Source organism: Brachyistius frenatus, unplaced genomic scaffold (genome assembly GCF_029030835.1).
Source record: "Brachyistius frenatus isolate BFR_SWC_R1_liver_20210118 unplaced genomic scaffold, ASM2903083v1 Contig_114, whole genome shotgun sequence".
NCBI classification, from domain to species: Eukaryota; Metazoa; Chordata; class Actinopteri; family Embiotocidae; genus Brachyistius; species Brachyistius frenatus.
Genome location: NW_027210713.1, coordinates 493,296 through 512,478, shown reverse-complemented (window position 1 = coordinate 512,478; position 19,183 = coordinate 493,296). Strand labels below are relative to the sequence as shown.

Genomic DNA, 19,183 nt, shown 5'->3' with positions numbered 1-19,183 from the left:
CTTGATGCAAACAGGGTTTTCAGACTGTAATAACAGCAAAGCGATTGTTGGGCAGAGCCAAGCTGGTTGTAATTAACAACTTAGTAAATATAAACACCTTTAATAAGTGATTCTGGAGCATTGACTGGATGTAAAAGTGTTCGTAGCTTCCGGGTCTGAAAAATGAGGCAGATGCAGAAATGTCTTCAGCTGCGATACCAAAGAGTGCCACTAGAGGTTGGCTCCAAAAATCCTCCGGCTCCATAGACTCCCATTCAACTAGTCTCATAAAGTTCTAAGTCTATACATTTTGTCCTCGAGTTATTTTGGTGTTGCTAACTAAAGTCACTCATTAATTAGAAAACTGCTCGCTCCCCACCAACTCGTCCAAATATGGTCACTTCCTGTTTCAAACCGTTGTCGCTGGTTCAGGACACATTAATTAACTTAATTTTATTAATTGTTTGTTAATGGTTATAACTGCATTTTGGACACCAATAGCGCCTTCTTAAACTAATAAATAATGTATTTAATAATTAAAAACATAGTTAACATGAACAGAAATGATCATATACACAGTAGTTGAAGATATCATGTTCATGTCAGTGTGTCCAATTGCGGTCAGTGACCCTGACCTTTGACCTTTACTCCCCAAAATGTTGGTACCAAGTGAATCTTTTTGCCAAGTTTGAAGAAATTCCCGCGAGGTGTTCGCAAGAACGTTACGGACGGACAACCTGAAAGTTCAAAGCCTTCCGACTACCGCTGGTGCTGAGGATTGAAAACAGTGGACCTACTGTGAAGCTCAGGGTTTGGTTCTCCAGTCTGGCGCTGTTCACCCGAACTGAGCGGGTCAAACTACCTGCTGACAGGTGCAGAAGTCTCACTGAAAGCAGCAGAAATCACTTGTTTGCAGTGATGATCTGAAAAGGTTGTGCAAGAATTTTTTTTTTTTTGGTTGTTTTTTTTGTCGATGCTATTTATCATTTAGTAATCTGACTTTTATTCATTATTAAATAAACAACCAATTACTTTTATTAGTTTCAAGTTATTTCAGAATTTTTTGGGGGTTCTTACTTTGGGTTGGCAGAGTACTAACCTGTGTGTCGGCCCTGAAAAAGGTCTGCTGTCTACTAACTGCTGTCAGGCAAACAACAGCCCTGCTCTCTGGAGAAAGGGTGGAGCGTGACCACGGTAACGAACACCAGCGCCAGGTGGGCGTTGGACATCCTTTTTTGTAATTCGACACCTGTACACCTGTAGCTCAGAAAACTGACGAGCTTCGTGCGGGGACAGCTTCTGGTCGTAGACCTGATTATTAACAACAAGTAAGATGGAAAACAGCCAACCGCCGGACCAAGAGGAGCCTAACAAAAGCAGGGAAGGGCAGGAGAACAGCCTGGATTGGCTGCTCAGGAAAGACAGCGCAGAGATAAGTCCTGTGCCGATGGACACCAACGTCTCAATATCGAGGTAACTTTTCCTCCTGGGGAGGAGCTGGTGTTTGATTTCCTTCTCGCAGGTTACAAACACGACCTTGTTATTATTTAATGATATACGTATCATAAGATGTAAGTCAGGGTGGATCTTTTTGGTTCACTAAAGGTGTTTTTTTTAGCCTCCACTGGCTGCTGAGTGTCAGGTGACACGGTGGCACCCTTCAGGTAAACAGGTGTCAGCTTGTTTAAAGCCGCCATGCTTCTCAAGCTGCTCTGCACTGGTCTGGATCCACCTCACAATACCATAAACAAACACTGAGTGAACAAAGACATCTGTGTACGTTGTATAAACAGATTACTGATCTTGTGATGCCGAGAGTTTACATCTTCTTTATTTTTTTTTATTTTTTTTTTATAATTGAGCTGCGTAGTTTGTTATGACTTGCATGTTTTTCTACATTTCAGTCAGAGTGGTGTGAGTGCCGACAACATCTGCAATAATGCGTTCACCAGGGAGAGAGTGTTTGCTGCAGCATCCCAGGGAGACACAACACAACTTGATGGGCTGCTTTCATACCTGAGAGTTAATGATAAGAGACTGACGAGCGCAGAATTCACAGGCAAGTAGGGAAGAGGCTGTTTTATTTACCTATTTCATAACCAGAAATGTCCTGCTAGTTTAAGAGCAAGATTGTTTGTTGATGGCTGAAAAAGTTTGCACTCCAGAAGAAGGGAGGTCTGAATCCGTGGATACGGAGAATTCAATTTAATGACATATGTTCACCAGCTTTAATTTTTAGAAAAAAAAATTGGAAACTAAAAGACCCCTTGAAACTTACTTTCATATCTGATATAGAATAATTTGAGTGGTGAGACTTTATTAGAGTTATTCTAGCACTAATAGTCGTTTCATAATCAGAAAATATCTTTACAATTATGCAAATAATGTAATAAGATGCATGTACTTTGTGCTTGTAGATGACATGAACGGAAAAACGGCGCTCCTGAAGGCTTTGCTGAACCTGAAAGATGGCAGAAATGACACCATCAAAATCCTCCTTGACATCGCGGAGAAAACTGCAGATTTAGAAACTTTGATCAACGCATCTTACAGTGATCCTTGTTACAAAGGTGGGTCAAACAAAAGTCAGTCATGAGTAAAGCAAAGATTCTTCAGGATGGATGATGTGATGTCATATGTTGTCCCGTAAAACCCCTTCCAGGCAAATTGTGATTTTTCTTTGGGGGGGCTGTGTAAACTGACCTTACTTTGACTTGAAGCTCAAGTTTGTTGTGAGGAAACATTAACATCCTATTTCCCGTATCAACAAAACGACATGCCCTCAGGTCAGACAGCTTTGCATGTCGCCATCGAGAGAAGGAGCTTCGACCATGTGAAGCTGTTGGTGCAGAAAGGAGCGGATGTGCAAGCCAAAGCCAATGGGAGGTTTTTCCAGCGTAATGCAGGACTGGGCTTTTATTTTGGTGGGTAATTTTATACTAAAAAGAACCACACGCTTTATTTTCTGCCCAGATCTCATCTCAAAGCTCCTCTGTTTGTTTCCAACAGGGGAGCTCCCTCTGTCTCTGGCCGCCTGCACCAACCAGCCTGACATCGTGTCCTTTCTAATGGACAACCCTTACAGAAGGTCCGACCTGATGGACAGAGACTCGCAGGGAAACACTGTGTTGCACGCGCTGGTGGTCATAGCAGACAACACGACAGAGAACACAGACATGGTTGCAAAGATGTATGACGAAATCCTCGTTCGGCAGCACAAGCTTGAGAAAAAAGTCCAGTTGGAAGCGATTGAAAATAATCAAGGACTGACGCCTTTGAAATTAGCAGCTAAACTTGGCAAGATCGGGGTACGTTTGTTTTCAGATACACTTGGAGGAACAATTTTCTTCTTTTAATTAAGTCAAAGTTGGTGCAGTGCTTTATAACATTTACATCAAAGTTGTTGTGTCTGTCCTCCACAGATTAACACTACGTGACCTACCTGAGAAAAAGATGTGTTTCGTCCCTCAGATTAATTTTCTCCTTTCTCCCGTCTCATTGGCCAGCTGTTCAGACACATGTTACAGCGGGAATTTGCGGATGAGGAGACGAGGCCACTGTCCAGGAAGTTTACAGAGTGGGTCTATGGACCCGTTCACTCCTCCCTTTATGACATAAACTCGATCGACACCAACGAAGACAACTCTGCGTTGGAGATAATCATCTTCGGGAGTGAAATTCCGGTTAGGAATTTTTATTTTGACCTCATTGTAACTCGTAATGATCTGCAGAATTATAACCCCCGTGGTTCAGACGTCACCAAACGTTTCAGACCTCTATGTACCAAACCAATTGTCCCATGCTCCACTTCCCACTGCAAATGCCGTCCCATAAAGTTCATTGACTGAACCATGTAATCCAAAAATAACAACATAGGGCTGCGCTTTCAAAATCAAAATTTAAAAAAAAAAAAAAATCGTTAGAGGCTTGCTGTCATGTTGGAGATCCCTGTTGCCATGGCGCCACAGTTCATGTGGTCTGCAGCGAATGTTTTCCCTCAGACGCCTCAGAAGGTCCCAGTAGAACTCGGTGTTGACAGTCTGACTCTGAGGGACGAATTCATGGTGCACAATGTCAAAGAAAACCCACCTGGTGTCTCCTGACCTGGCGAACCTTCTTGGGTCTTGGACAGTGAAGCTCCGCCCCTCTTGAAACGTTGAAGGTCACTCAGAACACCTCGCCCGGCTCATCGCTTCATCGCCGTAGACTTTCTGAAGCATTTCAAGGTTTTCTGTTGTCAACTTCCAGAGTTTGACACAAACTCCGAAACTCTGGCAAAACTGCTGTGCTCCGGGACCACCGCACACAAAACGAGCGTAACTCAGGTGCTGATGTTCATCTAGATACGCAACTTGGAATACTTACTCAGGAAGGTTACTGCTTCCTCCTGCTCTGTGCATGTCATGGTGCTACTTATCGTTCACGTGCAACAAGAGCAGTCTCAGAAATCTCGTAGTGTGGTGCAGGATTTGGTCAACAAGTATTAACTATACGATGCAAAAATCCGGAATATTTGGAAATTACTCCAAACATTTAGGATAAAGGAAGAATGTCGGCAGCAATACAGTTGGCATGAGTGATACTCTGCTGAATTCACAGCATACAGTAACCAACTCTTCAAAAGCACCAAAAAGGTCTCAACTTTTTGACGGCAGTTTACTAATTATTGTTCTAACCTTCACTGACTTCACCAGACCCGGATAAAAATCCTTTGTAGAGCCGCTATGACCATTTAAACAGGGATTTAAATTGCTGTTTTTGTGGATACTGACTTGTGAACTTTGCCTCAGAATCGTCCTGAGATGCTCCAGGTCGAACCTCTTCGCAGCCTTCTTGAGGACAAGTGGAAGAGGTTTGCGTCCAAATTATTCTTGATGAATTTCATGGTTTATCTGATATACTTGGTCATCTTCACCACTGTGGCCTTTTACAGAAAGGAGGGACAGGTAAGACAGAAATCTTTAACTCAAACTATGTTTTACCACTTTTAAAAGCCTAAACAAAGACTGCCAACGTTTTGACCCACAGCCGCCGTTTCCCATCGAAAACGTCCCACTTGACTACCTCCGTTCCTTCGGTGAGCTCATCAGCGTCCTGGGAGCAGCCTGGTTTCTCTATAAATCGGTAAGAAAGTAGAATCTGGTCCAGTAATTCACATGAATCAAATTGAATTAATATATCTGACCTCCTGAATCTTCAGATAACTATTTTCCGGAGAAACCCCCCGACCTTCAAGGCTCTGTTCACGGATGGATTCAGTGACATTCTGTTGTAAGTATCCCCACGAGATTTTTCTGTGCCTAAACCATTTTTGAAAGACTCCTTTGATATCCCTGCTGTCTTACCTCTCCGCTCGGTTTGCAGTTTCCTACAGGCAGCGTTCCTTCTGATCTGCACGGTTCTGTACGCCTGCGGACGGAGAGAATACGTGGGACTCCTGGTGCTCTCGCTGGCTCTCGCCTGGATGAACGTCCTTCACTATTCGAGAGGCTCGAAGCAAATGGGAATGTACAATGTCATGATGCAAAGGGTAAAAGTTTAATAAACCAAAAGTCTCAGGACGGGCTCTGGTAAGAAATGCATTGACTTGTTTCGGTCCGTGTCTCTTCAGATGATCCTGGGTGACCTGTTGCACTTTTTATGCGTCTATGGTGTCTTGCTGTTCGGATTTTCTGCTGGTACGTCTTTAATGGATTAAATATGTGTCTGTTTTGTGTTTTCCAAGGTTCAGACCTCTGATTTAAATTTTCTTAACATCCATAGCTATCGTCGCTCTCATAGATGACTCCACACCAGCTCTTAAAAAACTGACGAACGACACACGGGCGCGAGGAAGGAGTTTCGGTCTGGAGCCGTTCAAGTGCCAGAAGCCGAGTTACAACGACATCCGATTCACGACGCTGGAGCTGTTCAAGTTCACAATCGGGATGGGAGATCTGGAGTTCACGGACCACGTTCAGTACAAGGAAGTCTTCTACATCTTGCTCATCTGCTACATCGTTCTCACGTACATCCTGCTGCTCAACATGCTCATCGCTCTGATGGGCAACACGGTCGAAAGAATCTCCACACAAAGTGAATCCATCTGGAAGCTGCAGGTGGGCAGCTGGTGCAGCCTACAAACATGCTCTCAATTCACTTGTATTCACAGGATTAGGTTGATCTCGCAAATGCAGAAAGTTCTGCTGGATATAAGTAGAGCCACCACAGGTTATATTTGCCAGATAACAACCTAATCCATGCCAAGAAACAATGAATAATTCATATATTTACATTTCTGAAGGAGCGCTTCGAAATATGACTCCTTTAAATCACAGCAAGTATTTCTAGACTGACGAAATGAAACCTGTCCCACATCCCCAGAGGGCCGTTACCATTCTGGACATGGAGAGGACTCTGCCGCGGTGTCTGAGGAGTAAGCTGCACTCCAGAGTGCCCAAGATGGTGTGCTTCCGAAACGAGCAGGACGAGTGTCGACGATGTTTCCGGTAAACCGTCACTGGATGCGTTCAGGTGTAAATCTGCACTGGTTTGGAAAATAATTTTGGAAAGGTGTTCAATAGGTCCGAGCTGCTCTGACACGGTGTGACTGCAGGCCTTTGTTGGTGACAATACAGATGTGGCCAAAGGCTGAGGTGCCCTTAAAAATCATTGAAGCAAAGCTTTTTGCGTCCTTAACGGCTCAGTTCATCCAAATGACAAAGAAACATTTTCTATGTATCCTTCAGTGTTTGTGTAACAATGCAGATGGTTTCAGTTTTACATGCTGCGGTGTTTAGAGTAGAGTTCATGCTCCTCTGCAGAAAGATTGCCCTGTTCAATCAAGACAATTCACAGATTTGTTGTGAGTAATTTTACATTTCGAGCATTCATTTGGAGGAAAGTATTTCCAGTTCAATAGTCCTTAAAATGACAAAGAAGTGAAAAGATTACGATTATTATTATTCTAAACAGAAACTCTTCTGCTGTGTCACTGCCGTATTTACTCAAACAAAACTCCCCCTCCCAAGTTATGTTGTGCGCACCGTGAACAACCAAAACCTGTCCGTAATTTAAATCTGGCCGCCGTATCCTTTAAAGTGGTCCGCTTGTGCAGCGATGTACCGTTCCCATAGCTGCTGCCACACTCCTGCTCTGCAAGTGTGCTGAGCACCATCTGTGACTGCAGCTGGATCTCTTCTGAACGGTCAAGTTCAAGCTGAAGGGTCAAACAAAGTTCTTCAGCAGCAGGGAGCCAAATCCAACATGGAGGGCTGGTGGGGGAGGGGGGGCAACGATGGTATTTGTTGCAGGTTAACGTTTTGATCCAACGATACCTCTCGTTAGTAATTGGGGGAAAATGTTCCGTGTATGACTTTTCTAACGAAACATAATCTTATGAGGATGTAGTCATGTCGTGATCACGGTGTGTTCTCCGGCTTCAGGGTGGAGGAAATTAACTGGAGACAGTGGAGGTCAGATCTCGGTGGAATCAGGGAGGAAGACCCTGGAGATCAGATGATGAAGATGCAGCCCGATAACAAGACCCCCGGTAGGAGAACACACACACACACACACACACACGACTTTTACTCAGTTTACTGCGGTGAGGTCGCTAATACAAGCTGTGGTTTGATCCCTCAGGGTCTCCGTGGAACCTAAATCTGCTCCGGCACAGGATTTATTCCAGACAGCACCAACCACGGCAGTCCAACATCCCTTAGACTACCCGCAATCACAAAATCCCAAATATTTTAAATGCAATTTAAAATCGGAATTTTGTTTTGTTTTTTGTTGATATGGCAGCAACTTTTTATATTGTTAATTCCAAAACAATATGTACTTTGTGTGATGTATGTATATCATTAAGTGGGGATGTTACAGTAATTATCAGTAAGATGTACTAGTTCTAGTAGTTAAGTTTATTGAAAGCAGTCTGCCCAGACAGGTAGCTGCACAAATTAGTGCACTTAAAGTTAAACAGATAAAAACAAGATAAACCGAAATAACAATACATCACATCCCAAAGAATAAAAGCGCAGTACATGCCGTGCAACGAACATCATCCGTCCAAACATCTACACCCCCCGGCGACTCCATCTCCTGGTCTTTGAAAGTAGATTTAAAAGCATCCAATGAAATATTTTAAATCCGTTATATTTGATTATAAGAACGTATTATTAAAATCATTAGTTTCCTTAACAAGCAACCTCATATCAATTTCAAATTCTTTAGACGAAGACAGCAGGACATTTTGTACCTGAAAGAATTCCCACTCCGCTGTGTTGTGATCAAGATGACGGTCAATAAACTGAACGTTTGCAAGTTTGGGACTATAAAGACTTGTTTTGGATTCATTTTAAACCAGATTAAAAAAAAAAAAAAAAAAAATCCAGACTCTTAATGACTAACATTCCTGATTCCTTTTTAAAATGAAATATACCTTACTACGTGGAAAATGCCCTCGAAACACGTTGACGATCCGTGTATGAACAAAGACGAGGCACTCGTAACAGCTTTGTGTTTGCAAACTTTATTTTGGTTAGGGGGGAATGTTTGTGCAAGACATTTTTTTATTCCTGAAGGTTAGGCAAAACTGGATTATCACATTTTCACAAAGTAGAGAAAGTGATCCCCGCTCCACCACCGATCACAACACGACCGTCTCCGACCATCTAAAGACGGTCATATTGATCAGAGCAAAAATAAATCTAGAGCGAGTCGTTCCACACCTGCGCCCCGATGAATATTGCCACCCGAGTCTGCTGACGTGACGAGCTACAATGTGCTAACGGTGCATGCCGACATGTACTGTGGGTGACCTACGCTTTAGAACAACACCGTGAAACGGAACCACGAAACAAAGTTCTCGGTAGAACCACAACATCAGGGTCTGACTGGGCTGGAACCGTGCAGACTGGAACCGCTCGCTCTAGATTCATTTTGACGCTCGCTTCACATCTTTACATTTTCACTTGGATAGCCGTCTGGATGAGGGCAGCAGCTCGGCTTTACGTCGCCCGGCGGTCAGTTCCTGATCCGAGCTCGCCCGAGCCGTTGGGTCGGGGTGGTGAGAGAGGGACGCTTGGCCACTTTGGTCAGTGAGTCAGCAGCAAACAGTTCACACTTCCCGACCGTGTCGAGGAATCGTGGCACACTTCAGGACTCCAGTCCATGACACAGTATCAGTAGTTACAGTAAGTAGCTTGGTCCCCCGTCAGAGATTAACTTCGTGCACGTTTGTCGGCGCGCACAACCTGTGTGCAAGTACCCAAGCTTAGCACACACACACACACACACGCACGCACGCACACACACGCACACACACACTTCTCCATACTAAAGCCCAGTGGAGGCACTTCATATGAAACTGTAGAACCTGACAGCGTCGGGCCGTGGCGAGGCAGTTCAACATCAACAGGACATCCCCGTCGCGTCGTTCAGTGTTTTTCTAAGCGGGGATTTGAACCGCGAGATCGCCGACGTGCTCGGAGGGCGTCGAGGCCGCAGACGTCCTAGAAAATCACCCACCCTGCCACGTCGAATACCGGCCTGTTGTTATGCATCTCCAACAATCTCCGAATACAGCTGCTAGGACAAACAAACAGCCAAATTTACCAGCATCTGACCGGTGGCGATCTGCGCCCTCCGTCCATCAAATAAATAGAAAGTCATTTCACTGACACAAGCCCATACATCATCACTATTTATACACACGCAAACACAAATCAGACCCGTGTGTGTCAAGATTAAAGTCAATAGCAGCTTCGAGGGGCAGGCACGTCAAAAATGAGAGCCAGGAAAGAAATAAAATTCAAAAAACTGCCATCAAGTATGAAGACCAAACTCCAGAAAGCTACGGCTCACATCTCAGCTGTGTCTCTCCGAACGTCCCGTCCTCCTCGCCCTGCGGCTCTTCCTCCCTTTTCACCCGCGCTGCGTTCTTAAGGAAAACAGCTCGCCGTCGTCAGAGACGTCAGATTAAAGCGCGGCTGCAAACCTCCTATTCGTGCAGATAATCCGGTCACGCGGTCTGCGCCCGTGTGTGTGTGTCACCTATGGCACCTAATGTGAAAAACACTTATGGCTTCAGGATGCAGTGGTCCAAAAAGAAAGAAAGAAAAAAAAAAAAAAACATAAATTAAGAAACTATATCAGGATATTTATTAAGTACAACAACTAGAACAGTTCAAATACCTTAAAATAACTGCTACAGCCCTGGTCTAAATACCTACTCATTCTGCTAAAAACTATTCATATTTAAATGTTTTAAATCATCGACAGACAGGCAACATTTGAGACCGTAGGATGTGCGACTTATTGACAGGCGTGAGTAGCGTTATTACCTTAACATAATTCCACGTAAGGCGTTAGCATCCATCCCCCTCTGCCCGCTACACCGCCCGAGGATCTGACAGTACAGTTTAAAACAGTTTTCAAACAAACCGAAGCTCAAGAAGAAAAAAAAAAAAAAAAAAAAAAGAAATCTTTCACAATGAAGCCGTACTTAAGTTGGGATTCTGGGTAAAGTCAGTCTGAATTAGAATATTACTAGTGTGGTGTTTAAGGCTTGTTGCAGACGGCTTGAGGAGAGTAGAGCGACGACAACAATAACAACAATAACAACAACAACAACAACAACAAAAAAGGAAATGCGTCTGGAGAGTCACGCTGAATAAATTCAGCTAAATATCACCTGCATGTCACGATCTTAGTTTATAGGTAGCAGAAATACAATGCGGGATAAGGCCAGCGATCAGTAGATGAACAGCCCACATCGCATCGGTTCACTTGCAGTACAGTAGTAAAGTGGTGATTCAATGTGTTCAAGGGGAAAACGAAGCATGTTCCCCGCTTGCATCATTTAAAGTACTCTGTTTCACATTAGCTGCAGACAAACGGGGTTGGGGGGGGGGGGGGTAATGGAGTTTCTGCTCCTTCTGCCGAACGTTAAGCTTGACATTTAAAAAGTCTACAGTTCAAGTAGGACAATCTACAGAAACACAACAACAACAAAATAAAATAACTACTTAAAAAGCAACTCTTTAAATATTACACACAAAGAGGGCCGTTTAAAAACTACACGAATCTTAGAAACGGAGCCCGGTGCTGTTTTTGCAAGTGCTGGCTTTTCCTAATTTCCAACCAGAAATCTGCTCCGACGTTTAGAGAGCGACGCGCTCGGAGTGCCGACGGTGCAGCACAGACGCCATGTTTGTATTCCTGATAAGACGGTTCACACTTGGGCCCGTTTAACATGTGTACATCTGAAAGAGCTCCTGGGACGGACCCCGTATCAACAGTCTTATTAATTGCATATACATGTAACCTTCTCATTCAAATGGATTCAGAGGATAAATAATTGCAAACTAAAAACACGAGACGAGGACAATCCTAAGTGTTGCCTTTGGGCAGTTGTAAGGCCACAAATGCTGATAAATGTTGAGTTGCCCCATGTCAACCCGGGACAAGCACTGTGACGATCATAAGGCAAGCACACGCTCGGCTGCAAAGGAAAACCTGGAGAACACATGAACAAAGAGCAGCACATCCATGCCAGTGATGAAAAGAAGTGGACAACAATCTCAAAAACCCTTCATCTGCAACAAAGGTACGACATGGCTTAAGACCTGAGGAATACTTTGAAACATCACAACCTGGTGGGTCTCCGAAGCGGTAGAATCGAAATGCAAGATCGTAAAGAATGAAAACACGGATGCTCAAAGTAGCTGTGGAGAAAACTCAAAAATACACCGAGTGGGGGTCCGTGCACGCTAGCGGTAGCCTGGGTGATGAGTGTGGACACCGCTGCTGCTGCTGCTGCTGCTGCTGGGCTCCTGAACCTGACCCATGACGGACCTGTGCATCTTCTCCATCACATCCATGTTCTGCTCCTGAAAGCGAGGCATCTGGAAGTCCCCTCCTAAGAAATCCACGTTCTGCATCATCTTCGACTGGCCGGGAGGGCCCTCTTTCCCCGGCCGATACTTCGCCCCCGGGACGCGGTCTGTGGCGGCGGCGGCGGCAGCAGCAGCCTGCCCTCTGTGGAAAGCCACTGGGAGGTCCTGAGGGCCGGATCCGTTGTTGCCTGCTGTGGTTGGGATGCCGCTCCACGGCGGCTGCATGTAGTGGCCGTTCATGTAAGGGTTAGAAACTGCCGGGCAGTTGATGGGGGACGAAGGTCCTGGCTTTTCTGCAGGGTGTTTGAGAGGAAAGCTCTGTGCAGTGTTGGGCAGCTTGTGGGGATAGTTGAGGTTTCGAGAGGGGAACGCACACTCAGCTGGAGGCTCCATTCTCGGGTTCTTGCAGGGATGGGCCCCCTCGGGCAGCTGCTGCATGTGGGCCAGTTGATGCTGAGCCCAGGAGCGCTGCTGATGCTGCTGATGCTGCAGCTGCTGCAGCTGTTGTAAATGCTGCTGCTGCTGCTGCTGCTGTAACTGCTGCTGTTTCTGCTGATGCAAACGGTGCTGAAGCTGCTGCTGCTGCTGCAGTTGTACCTTTTCAGGGTCTGTGTGAAAGGCAGATATACTATTAGTGGCAGCTAAACTGGGCTGTGAGTGGAGAGCAGCGTTGGGAGTCAGAGCCGGAGCTTTGTCTGGGGGTCCCACCATGAGGCAGCCGGGCACGTTGCCCATAGCTGGATGGTGAGAGGAGACCCGCGAGCTGGCGTTGATCAGCAGGTTGCGGCTGATGGGGCTAGGGTTTGCGATCTGACCCTCGCACACTGAGGTGGTGCCCATGCCGGCCCGAGCCTGGCACAGCTGGTTGATTTGGTGCACGATGCTGCTCAGGTCGCTGGGCCGGTTCTGATGCAGGCTGGCCGCCATGGACAGTGGGATGGTGGAGGTAGATACAGTTACATTTGGTGGGGCGTCTGCGTCGGGGAGCTTCCGCGGTCCGTATGGTCCCGGCGGGGGTTGCTGGAGGCTGTTGGGCATGCTGGGAGGTCCCGCAGCCACAGCCTGGGAGAGGGCCTGCGAGCCGACCAGCCCCTGGGTGTGCTGCAGGCTCGGAAGCGGAGCTCCATCGGATATGTGGCGCAGATCCTGAGTCACTCCTTGTTGTGTGAGTGAAGCTTGTGGAGGAGCCGTCTGATGCTTTAGTGTCTGCAGATGAGGAAGATGCTGCTGTGGGATGACCGGTGGACATGACTGGCCCTGCTGCTGCTGCTGCTGCTGCTGCTGCTGCAGCACCTGGCTGTGAGGCAGACTCTGCTGCCTCTGTATTCCTTGTGGATGAGCCAATCTCTGCTGCTGTGAAGCCGGAACCTGGGTCAAGCTCTGCTGCCGCTGTAGTGCTTGTGAATGAGCCATGTTCCTCTGCTGTAAAGCCTGTGGGTGAGACTGCTGTAAAGCCATGGGGTGAGTCATAGTTTGCTGCTGCTGCTGCTGCTGCTGCTGCTGCTGCTGCAGCGCCTGTGGGTGAACCATGCCCTGCTTCTGGGCTGCGGGCAGAGACGGGCCCTGTAGGTGAGGAGCGGGCTGAGGAAGATTTAAAGTGCTTTGAGTGGGGTACGGCCCACTGTGAGGGTTCATGACTGCCTTGTGTAGTTGTCGGGCGCGGCTACCGTCTGAATCTTTGATGACGCCTTTGGCGGGCGGCCGGAGGACAGCTAGCAAGCCCCTGCTGGTGCTGACCTGAGAAGGGTAGGGACTGTGGCGCTGGCTGGATGAGGATGTGTCGAGCCCGTTGACTGTGCGGCGGATGTGCTTCCTTTGAGGTACTTTGATACTGTTGGGGAAGATCTGGATGGTCAAAGGGTTGTTGGCAACTTTCTTAGCATAGGCATCCAACTCTGCTGGGGTTGGATAGCTGGCAGATCTCATCTTCTGTGTAGTTTCCCCTGCAACATGGACAAAGTCAACCAACCAGAACTTCCACATAGATGCACACTGACAGGGGTTTGACACCACAGCAAAATATACTGAAATGTGCTGTAACACGACACTGCATGACAATTAGCAACGTGGGAATAAATGCTCTGCAGTGTGAGCTAGATTATATTTTTGGGTGCTTCAGTTGCCTCCCGGCAACAAAACCTCACTTTGCCTCCATTGTGTAAAAGCCTCTAAAAGCAGGTTGCAACAAAATAATACTCAACTGAAGTGTTCATCTTATGGCTGCACAGTTCTGGATAAAATGAGAATCCTGATGTCTTTGCTAAGAATTAAGGTCAGGATATCTTTTCAATATAAATGTTTATTACTTGCATAATGGTGCCTGATATAAGAGGATACAAGATATTCTAGTAAATATATTGATAATGATATAAAAAGATGAATCAAGGAAATCTTGTAAATTTCAGATCCATATCAATGAAATGCTGCTACTGAGTCCAACAAGGTGATCTGATGATTCAAAATGTTCAAAAACTACAGACTTCAGATTATTTCTCATCATTCATGAACCTGATAGAGGTTAGAATCGTTTGTTTTGATGTTGCTGATGTCTCCAAAGAAAATGCGTCAGAATTGTTTCATTTAAAAACGAGATCATGAGAGGCTTGAATTGAGATCGGGACTTTATTACAATTAATTGCGCAGCCTTAGTTCAACTCCAAGTAGCATGATCACTGTTCAGCTCTAATTCAACCCATCTTCTAGATACAGTGGTGTGAAAAAGTGTTTGACCCCTTCCTGATTTCCAATTTTTTTTGCATGTCTGTCACTTAAATGTTTCAGATCATCAAACAAATTTAAATATTAGTCACACAAGTAAACACAAAATGCAGTTTTTAAATGAAGGTTTTTATTATTAAGGGAGAAAAAAAATCCAAACCCACATGGCCCTGTGTGAAAAAGTGTTTCCCTCCTGTTAAAACATAACTTAACTGTGGTTTATCACACCTGAGTTCAATTTCTCTAGCCACACCCAGGCCTGATCACTGCCGCACCTGTTCTCAATCAAGAAATCACTTAAATAGGACCTGCCTGACAAAGTGAAGCAGACCAAAAGATCCTCGAAAGCTAGACATCATGCTGAGATCCAAAGAAATTCAGGAACAAATGAGAAGGAAAGTAATTGAGATCTATCAGTCTGGAAAAGGTTCTAAAGCCATTTCTAAAGCTTTGGGACTCCAGCGAACCACAGTGAGAGCCATTATCCACAAATGGAGAAAACATGGAACAGTGGTGAACCTTCCCAGGAGCGGCCAGCCGACCAAAATTACCCCAAGAGAGCAGCCACGACTCATCCGAGAGGTCACAAAAGACCCCACGACAACATCCAAAGAACTGCAGGCCTCACTTGCCTCAGTTAAGGTCAGTGTTCATGACTCCACCATAAGAAAGAGACGGGGCAAAAATGACCTGCATGGCAGAGTTCCAAGACAAAAAACACCGCTGCGCAAAAAGAACATTAAGGCTCGTCTCATTTTTGCCAGAAAACATCTTGATGATCCCCAAGATTTTTGGGAAAATACTCTGTGGACTGAAGAGACAAAAGTTGAACTTTTTGGAAGGTGTGTGTCCCGTTGCGTCTGGCGTAAAAGTAATACCGCATTTCAGAAAAAGAACATCATACCAACAGTAAAATATGGTGGCGGTAGTGTGATGGTCTGGGGCTGTTTTGCTGCTTCAGGACCTGGAAGACTTGCTGTGATAAATGGAACCATGAATTCTACTCTCTACCAAAAAAATCCTGAAGGAGAATGTCCGGCCATCTGTTCGTGACCTCAAGCTGAAGCCAACTTAGGTTCTGCAGCAGGACAATGATCCAAAACACACCAGCAAGTCCACCTCTGAATGGCTGAAGAAAAACAAAATGAAGACTTTGGAGTGGCCTAGTCAAAGTCCTGACCTGAATCCTATTGAGATGCTGTGGCGTGACCTTAAAAAGGTGGTTGGTGCTGGAAAACCCTCCAATGTGGCTGAATTATAACAACTCTGTAAAGATGAGTGGGCCAACATCCCTCCACAGCGCTGTAAAAGACTCATTGCAAGTTATCGCAAACGCTTGATTGCAGATGTTGCTGCTAAGGGTGGCCCAACCAGTTATTAGGTTTAGGGGGCAAACACCTTTTCACACCGGGCCATGTGGGTTTGGATTGTTTTCTCCCTTAATAATAAAAACCTTCATTTAAAAACTGCATTTTGTGTTTACTTGTGTTATCTTTGACTAATATTTAAATTTGTTTGATGATCTGAAACATTTAAGTGTGACAAACATGCAAAAAAATTAGAAATCAGGAAGGGGGCAAACACTTTTTCACACCACTGTATTTCTTCATCATAATTTATGTTGTCAACACTTACTGAAGATGTCCGTTATCGAGACTGTTCAGACAATCAGTCTCACGTTGTTCTTTATTGACATTTTGCTGCACAATCACACTTTTTGGTCGTCACAATCTTTGCAAATCACAGATAAATGATATTAATCCCTGAAGCTCCCCAATGAGGAAACATATCAAAGGGAATACGACCACAACACGGTGGAAGAAACTTACATTTCTGAAATCCAGTGTTCATCTGCGTGCGGGAAAGAAGTCTGATGGTATGGTCACCTGATGCCGGCAGACAGGCCAGCATGTCACTCTTCCACTAATGCAGCATGGGACACCTTCTCCTCACCATACTGGGGGGCAAACAGAGCAGGTGCGAGTCAGTCACTTGCGTTGGTGTGAAATGACTTCGCCATCACACATTTTCACATCGAGTTCAGTTTGACCTTCTGCAAATGGCAGCTTGTAATAAAAGTGACATCATGGTTGTGTAAAAGCTCGCTGTATACACGACCAAGAGCTCAGATGGAGCCGAACAAAGTGGCACACAGACGTGCCGTGACGGCGGGCCAGCCAGCTGTCTTCTTCAAACTCGAGGAGGCCGAGACAAAATGTTTCAGCAGGTCAAGAGAAGCTACATCCGTAATAAAACTGGACCAATGTGCACGGTCATGTAGAAACGCTTGTTGAATACCTGCTTACATTAATACATAATGACAAAAATATGTATAATAACAACAAATACGTTTAGTAAAACAAACTATATTATCATTACTATAAAGATTGTATCACTATAGCAACTCAGTGGTTCTGATTCACCGATGAATCATTCAGTCTGAAAATCTCGGATGAATCTTCGAAACAATGGGCGAGTAAGCCTTAACAACAGGTAATTAAAGCTCAGACTGGGTGTATGACGGGGACAATGCCACCGTCTGCACTGAATGGATGTGTTTGTATTTTTCAAATGATCCATAAAATGTGATAAAATAGTGATAAGGACCTTTTTTTTTGGTCCAACTAACAGGTAAAAACCCAAAGACATTCAACTTACTATAACGTAATGTTATCATAACTGAGAGGCTGAAATGAGGGAATGTTATTAACAATTCTTAAAAATCCATTTTTATAATTAAGTAACTGACTGATTTATCTCTTGTGAAGTGGCATCACCCTATGATGTAAACATGCACGTCTCCAGTGGACAATCCCGATGTGGATCCACATCGATGCGCACTGTTTCAGTGGACTTATGGTAGCTTATATGAAAGTGCGCAATGAGTTATGTGCAGGAAAGTAAATCGATTTTTAAGTATATAAAACAATCAGTTTACAAAGTGAATAGCTGTCAGATTAATGGATGATGAAAACAATCATTGCTCTCAGCCCTAATGTACATTTTCATCCACATTTCCTCCATTGAAGGAACTCTGGGAAGTGATCTGTTCAGTAATTGCAGATTCATCATCCATTTGCAGACGGTCTGTGATTCATCACCGGCTCACTTCCACTGGGCCAGACTCGTTATGGAGGAGGAACCTTCAAGGCACGAGGTCTTAAAGGGTTTTTGGGATGAAACCTATTGCTGATATTAAGTGTTTGTGGAAGCACAGAGCATGTTTAATAAGATTCCCAGCTTTTTACAAAGATGGATCGAGCCACTTTATCGATACCACGAGGGAAATGATTGTGTTGCAGCAGCATGACAGATCGAGAAGAAGAATATAAATCAAAAGCAGGACTGCAGGTCAGTGGAAGAAGAACATTTCCTAGTTGATCTTGATTAACATGCACTTGGCATCGAGACTCTGTTGCCTGGCTACGTGTCCATCCTCTGTATCCCACGAGAGAGCGCAGAGTGAAAGGAAAAAGGGGCTCCTCGTTAAATCCAGACTCAATAACGGGACATGTCAAAAGCAGGCCTCGCTCACTGCGGCTTCGTCCTCCGCCAGAGCTCAGGTCAACATTTTAAACACGTTAAATCAGATTTTTTTTTTTTTAATGCGGTCTCATAGCCAGCGAGGTTGAACTTCCAAGACAGCCCGGCTGGAGCTAAGTAACGTTAGCCGTCCGTCTGAGCGTCCAGCCTCAAACCTGCCGGGAGGCCAGCGACAGCGAAGCGGTCAATTCCCGGCGGCCGAACACAACCCGAGCCGCCTGCGGGACAACGAGACATCAAACACGGTGTGATGACATCGTTCAGACGGGTTAGCTCGAGCCGAGCAGCTCAATAAATAGGAGCTTCTTTGTGCTTATTGTGACCAGGCCAGCTGGGGAGCAAACTTTAAGCTTTTTCATTGACGGAGACAAAAAAATTAAAAATTAAAAAAATTAAAAAAAAAACACCCGCCCAGGCGACGTGTATTAAAGGGGATGATACTTACCCCTCATGAATCTATGAGTAGGGAAGCTTCATTTTGTGGAGACGCGATATTGATATCGACAAAACAAATGAAGCGACCATCCCCGGAGTGTCAAGTCTCCGTGCTGCTGTCGGCTACGGCAGCAACATTTATTGGGCATGCGCAAAAAAAAAAATAAAAAAAAAAATGGACCCCGGTTACGTAGTTGGGCATCGACGGTGAACGCCTGTCGAATAATTACCACAGATGGGAATTTATTAAGTCTCATGGACGTAATTTCCCCACGAGAACATACGTATTAAAGCCAGAAACCCACGTTAATTATTTACAAAACAAAATGTCCCTCTTAGTCTTCTTGTAGCCCTCCTTTCTGCACAGAGTTATTGATATGTCATAAAATAATATATTATGCCATATTTCTGAAAAATATATGAATCCATCAGTGACTTCAGGAGTAATTCTGACACTTTTACATTGAGTCAGTACCTGTTTCCATATTCAAGCTCCTTTCATATGTATTCTTTTTTTTAATTATTATAAATCAATAATTTTTTATACATTTACTCTTACACAACAACCGAATTTCCTCGCTGGAGGTCAATGAAGGTTGATCTTATATTTACACTATAAAATTAACAAC

The 19,183-nt window shown here is 44.9% G+C and overlaps 2 protein-coding genes across 3 annotated transcripts; one reads left to right on the top strand and one right to left on the bottom strand.

Annotated features, from left to right (window-relative positions):
- The first annotated feature begins 1,259 nt into the window (after window positions 1-1,259).
- LOC138629334 (transient receptor potential cation channel subfamily V member 1-like) lies at window positions 1,260-8,374 on the top strand. 2 transcript variants are annotated; one of them, XM_069712957.1, is made up of 15 exons: window positions 1,260-1,452; window positions 1,884-2,038; window positions 2,397-2,549; window positions 2,766-2,903; window positions 2,989-3,287; window positions 3,486-3,662; window positions 4,770-4,831; window positions 4,974-5,103; window positions 5,180-5,250; window positions 5,344-5,509; window positions 5,591-5,657; window positions 5,743-6,077; window positions 6,343-6,467; window positions 7,404-7,510; window positions 7,603-8,374. In XM_069712957.1, exons 1-15 carry the CDS (start codon window positions 1,313-1,315, stop codon window positions 7,680-7,682), a joined length of 2,205 nt encoding a protein of 734 aa, XP_069569058.1. In that variant the 5' UTR covers window positions 1,260-1,312; the 3' UTR covers window positions 7,683-8,374. The 2 variants fall into 2 exon arrangements, with proteins under 2 accessions (XP_069569058.1, XP_069569057.1); XM_069712956.1 differs by having other exon boundaries at window positions 4,770-4,925; window positions 5,008-5,103.
- Window positions 8,375-8,475: 101 nt separating this feature from the next.
- Window positions 8,476-18,665, bottom strand: LOC138629318 (protein FAM222B-like). The gene is made up of 3 exons (XM_069712938.1): window positions 18,565-18,665; window positions 16,406-16,533; window positions 8,476-13,801 (listed from the first exon to the last, which is right to left on the bottom strand). Exons 2-3 carry the CDS (start codon window positions 16,485-16,487, stop codon window positions 11,733-11,735), a joined length of 2,151 nt encoding a protein of 716 aa, XP_069569039.1. The 5' UTR covers window positions 16,488-16,533; window positions 18,565-18,665; the 3' UTR covers window positions 8,476-11,732.
- Window positions 18,666-19,183: the final 518 nt, after the last annotated feature.

Bases quoted from the DNA above. Each gene is read 5' to 3' on its own strand.
- LOC138629318 (XM_069712938.1), bottom strand. From the start codon at position 16,487: ATGCTGGCCTGTCTGCCGGCATCAGGTGACCATACCATCAGACTTCTT. The intron at 13,802-16,405 runs GTAAGTTTCTTC...TCCATGTTGCAG, and splicing joins GAACACTGGATTTCAGAAAT to GGGAAACTACACAGAAGATG.
- LOC138629334 (XM_069712956.1), top strand. From the start codon at position 1,313: ATGGAAAACAGCCAACCGCCGGACCAAGAGGAGCCTAACAAAAGCAGG. The intron at 1,453-1,883 runs GTAACTTTTCCT...TCTACATTTCAG, and splicing joins ACCAACGTCTCAATATCGAG to TCAGAGTGGTGTGAGTGCCG. The intron at 5,251-5,343 runs GTAAGTATCCCC...CTCGGTTTGCAG, and splicing joins GGATTCAGTGACATTCTGTT to TTTCCTACAGGCAGCGTTCC.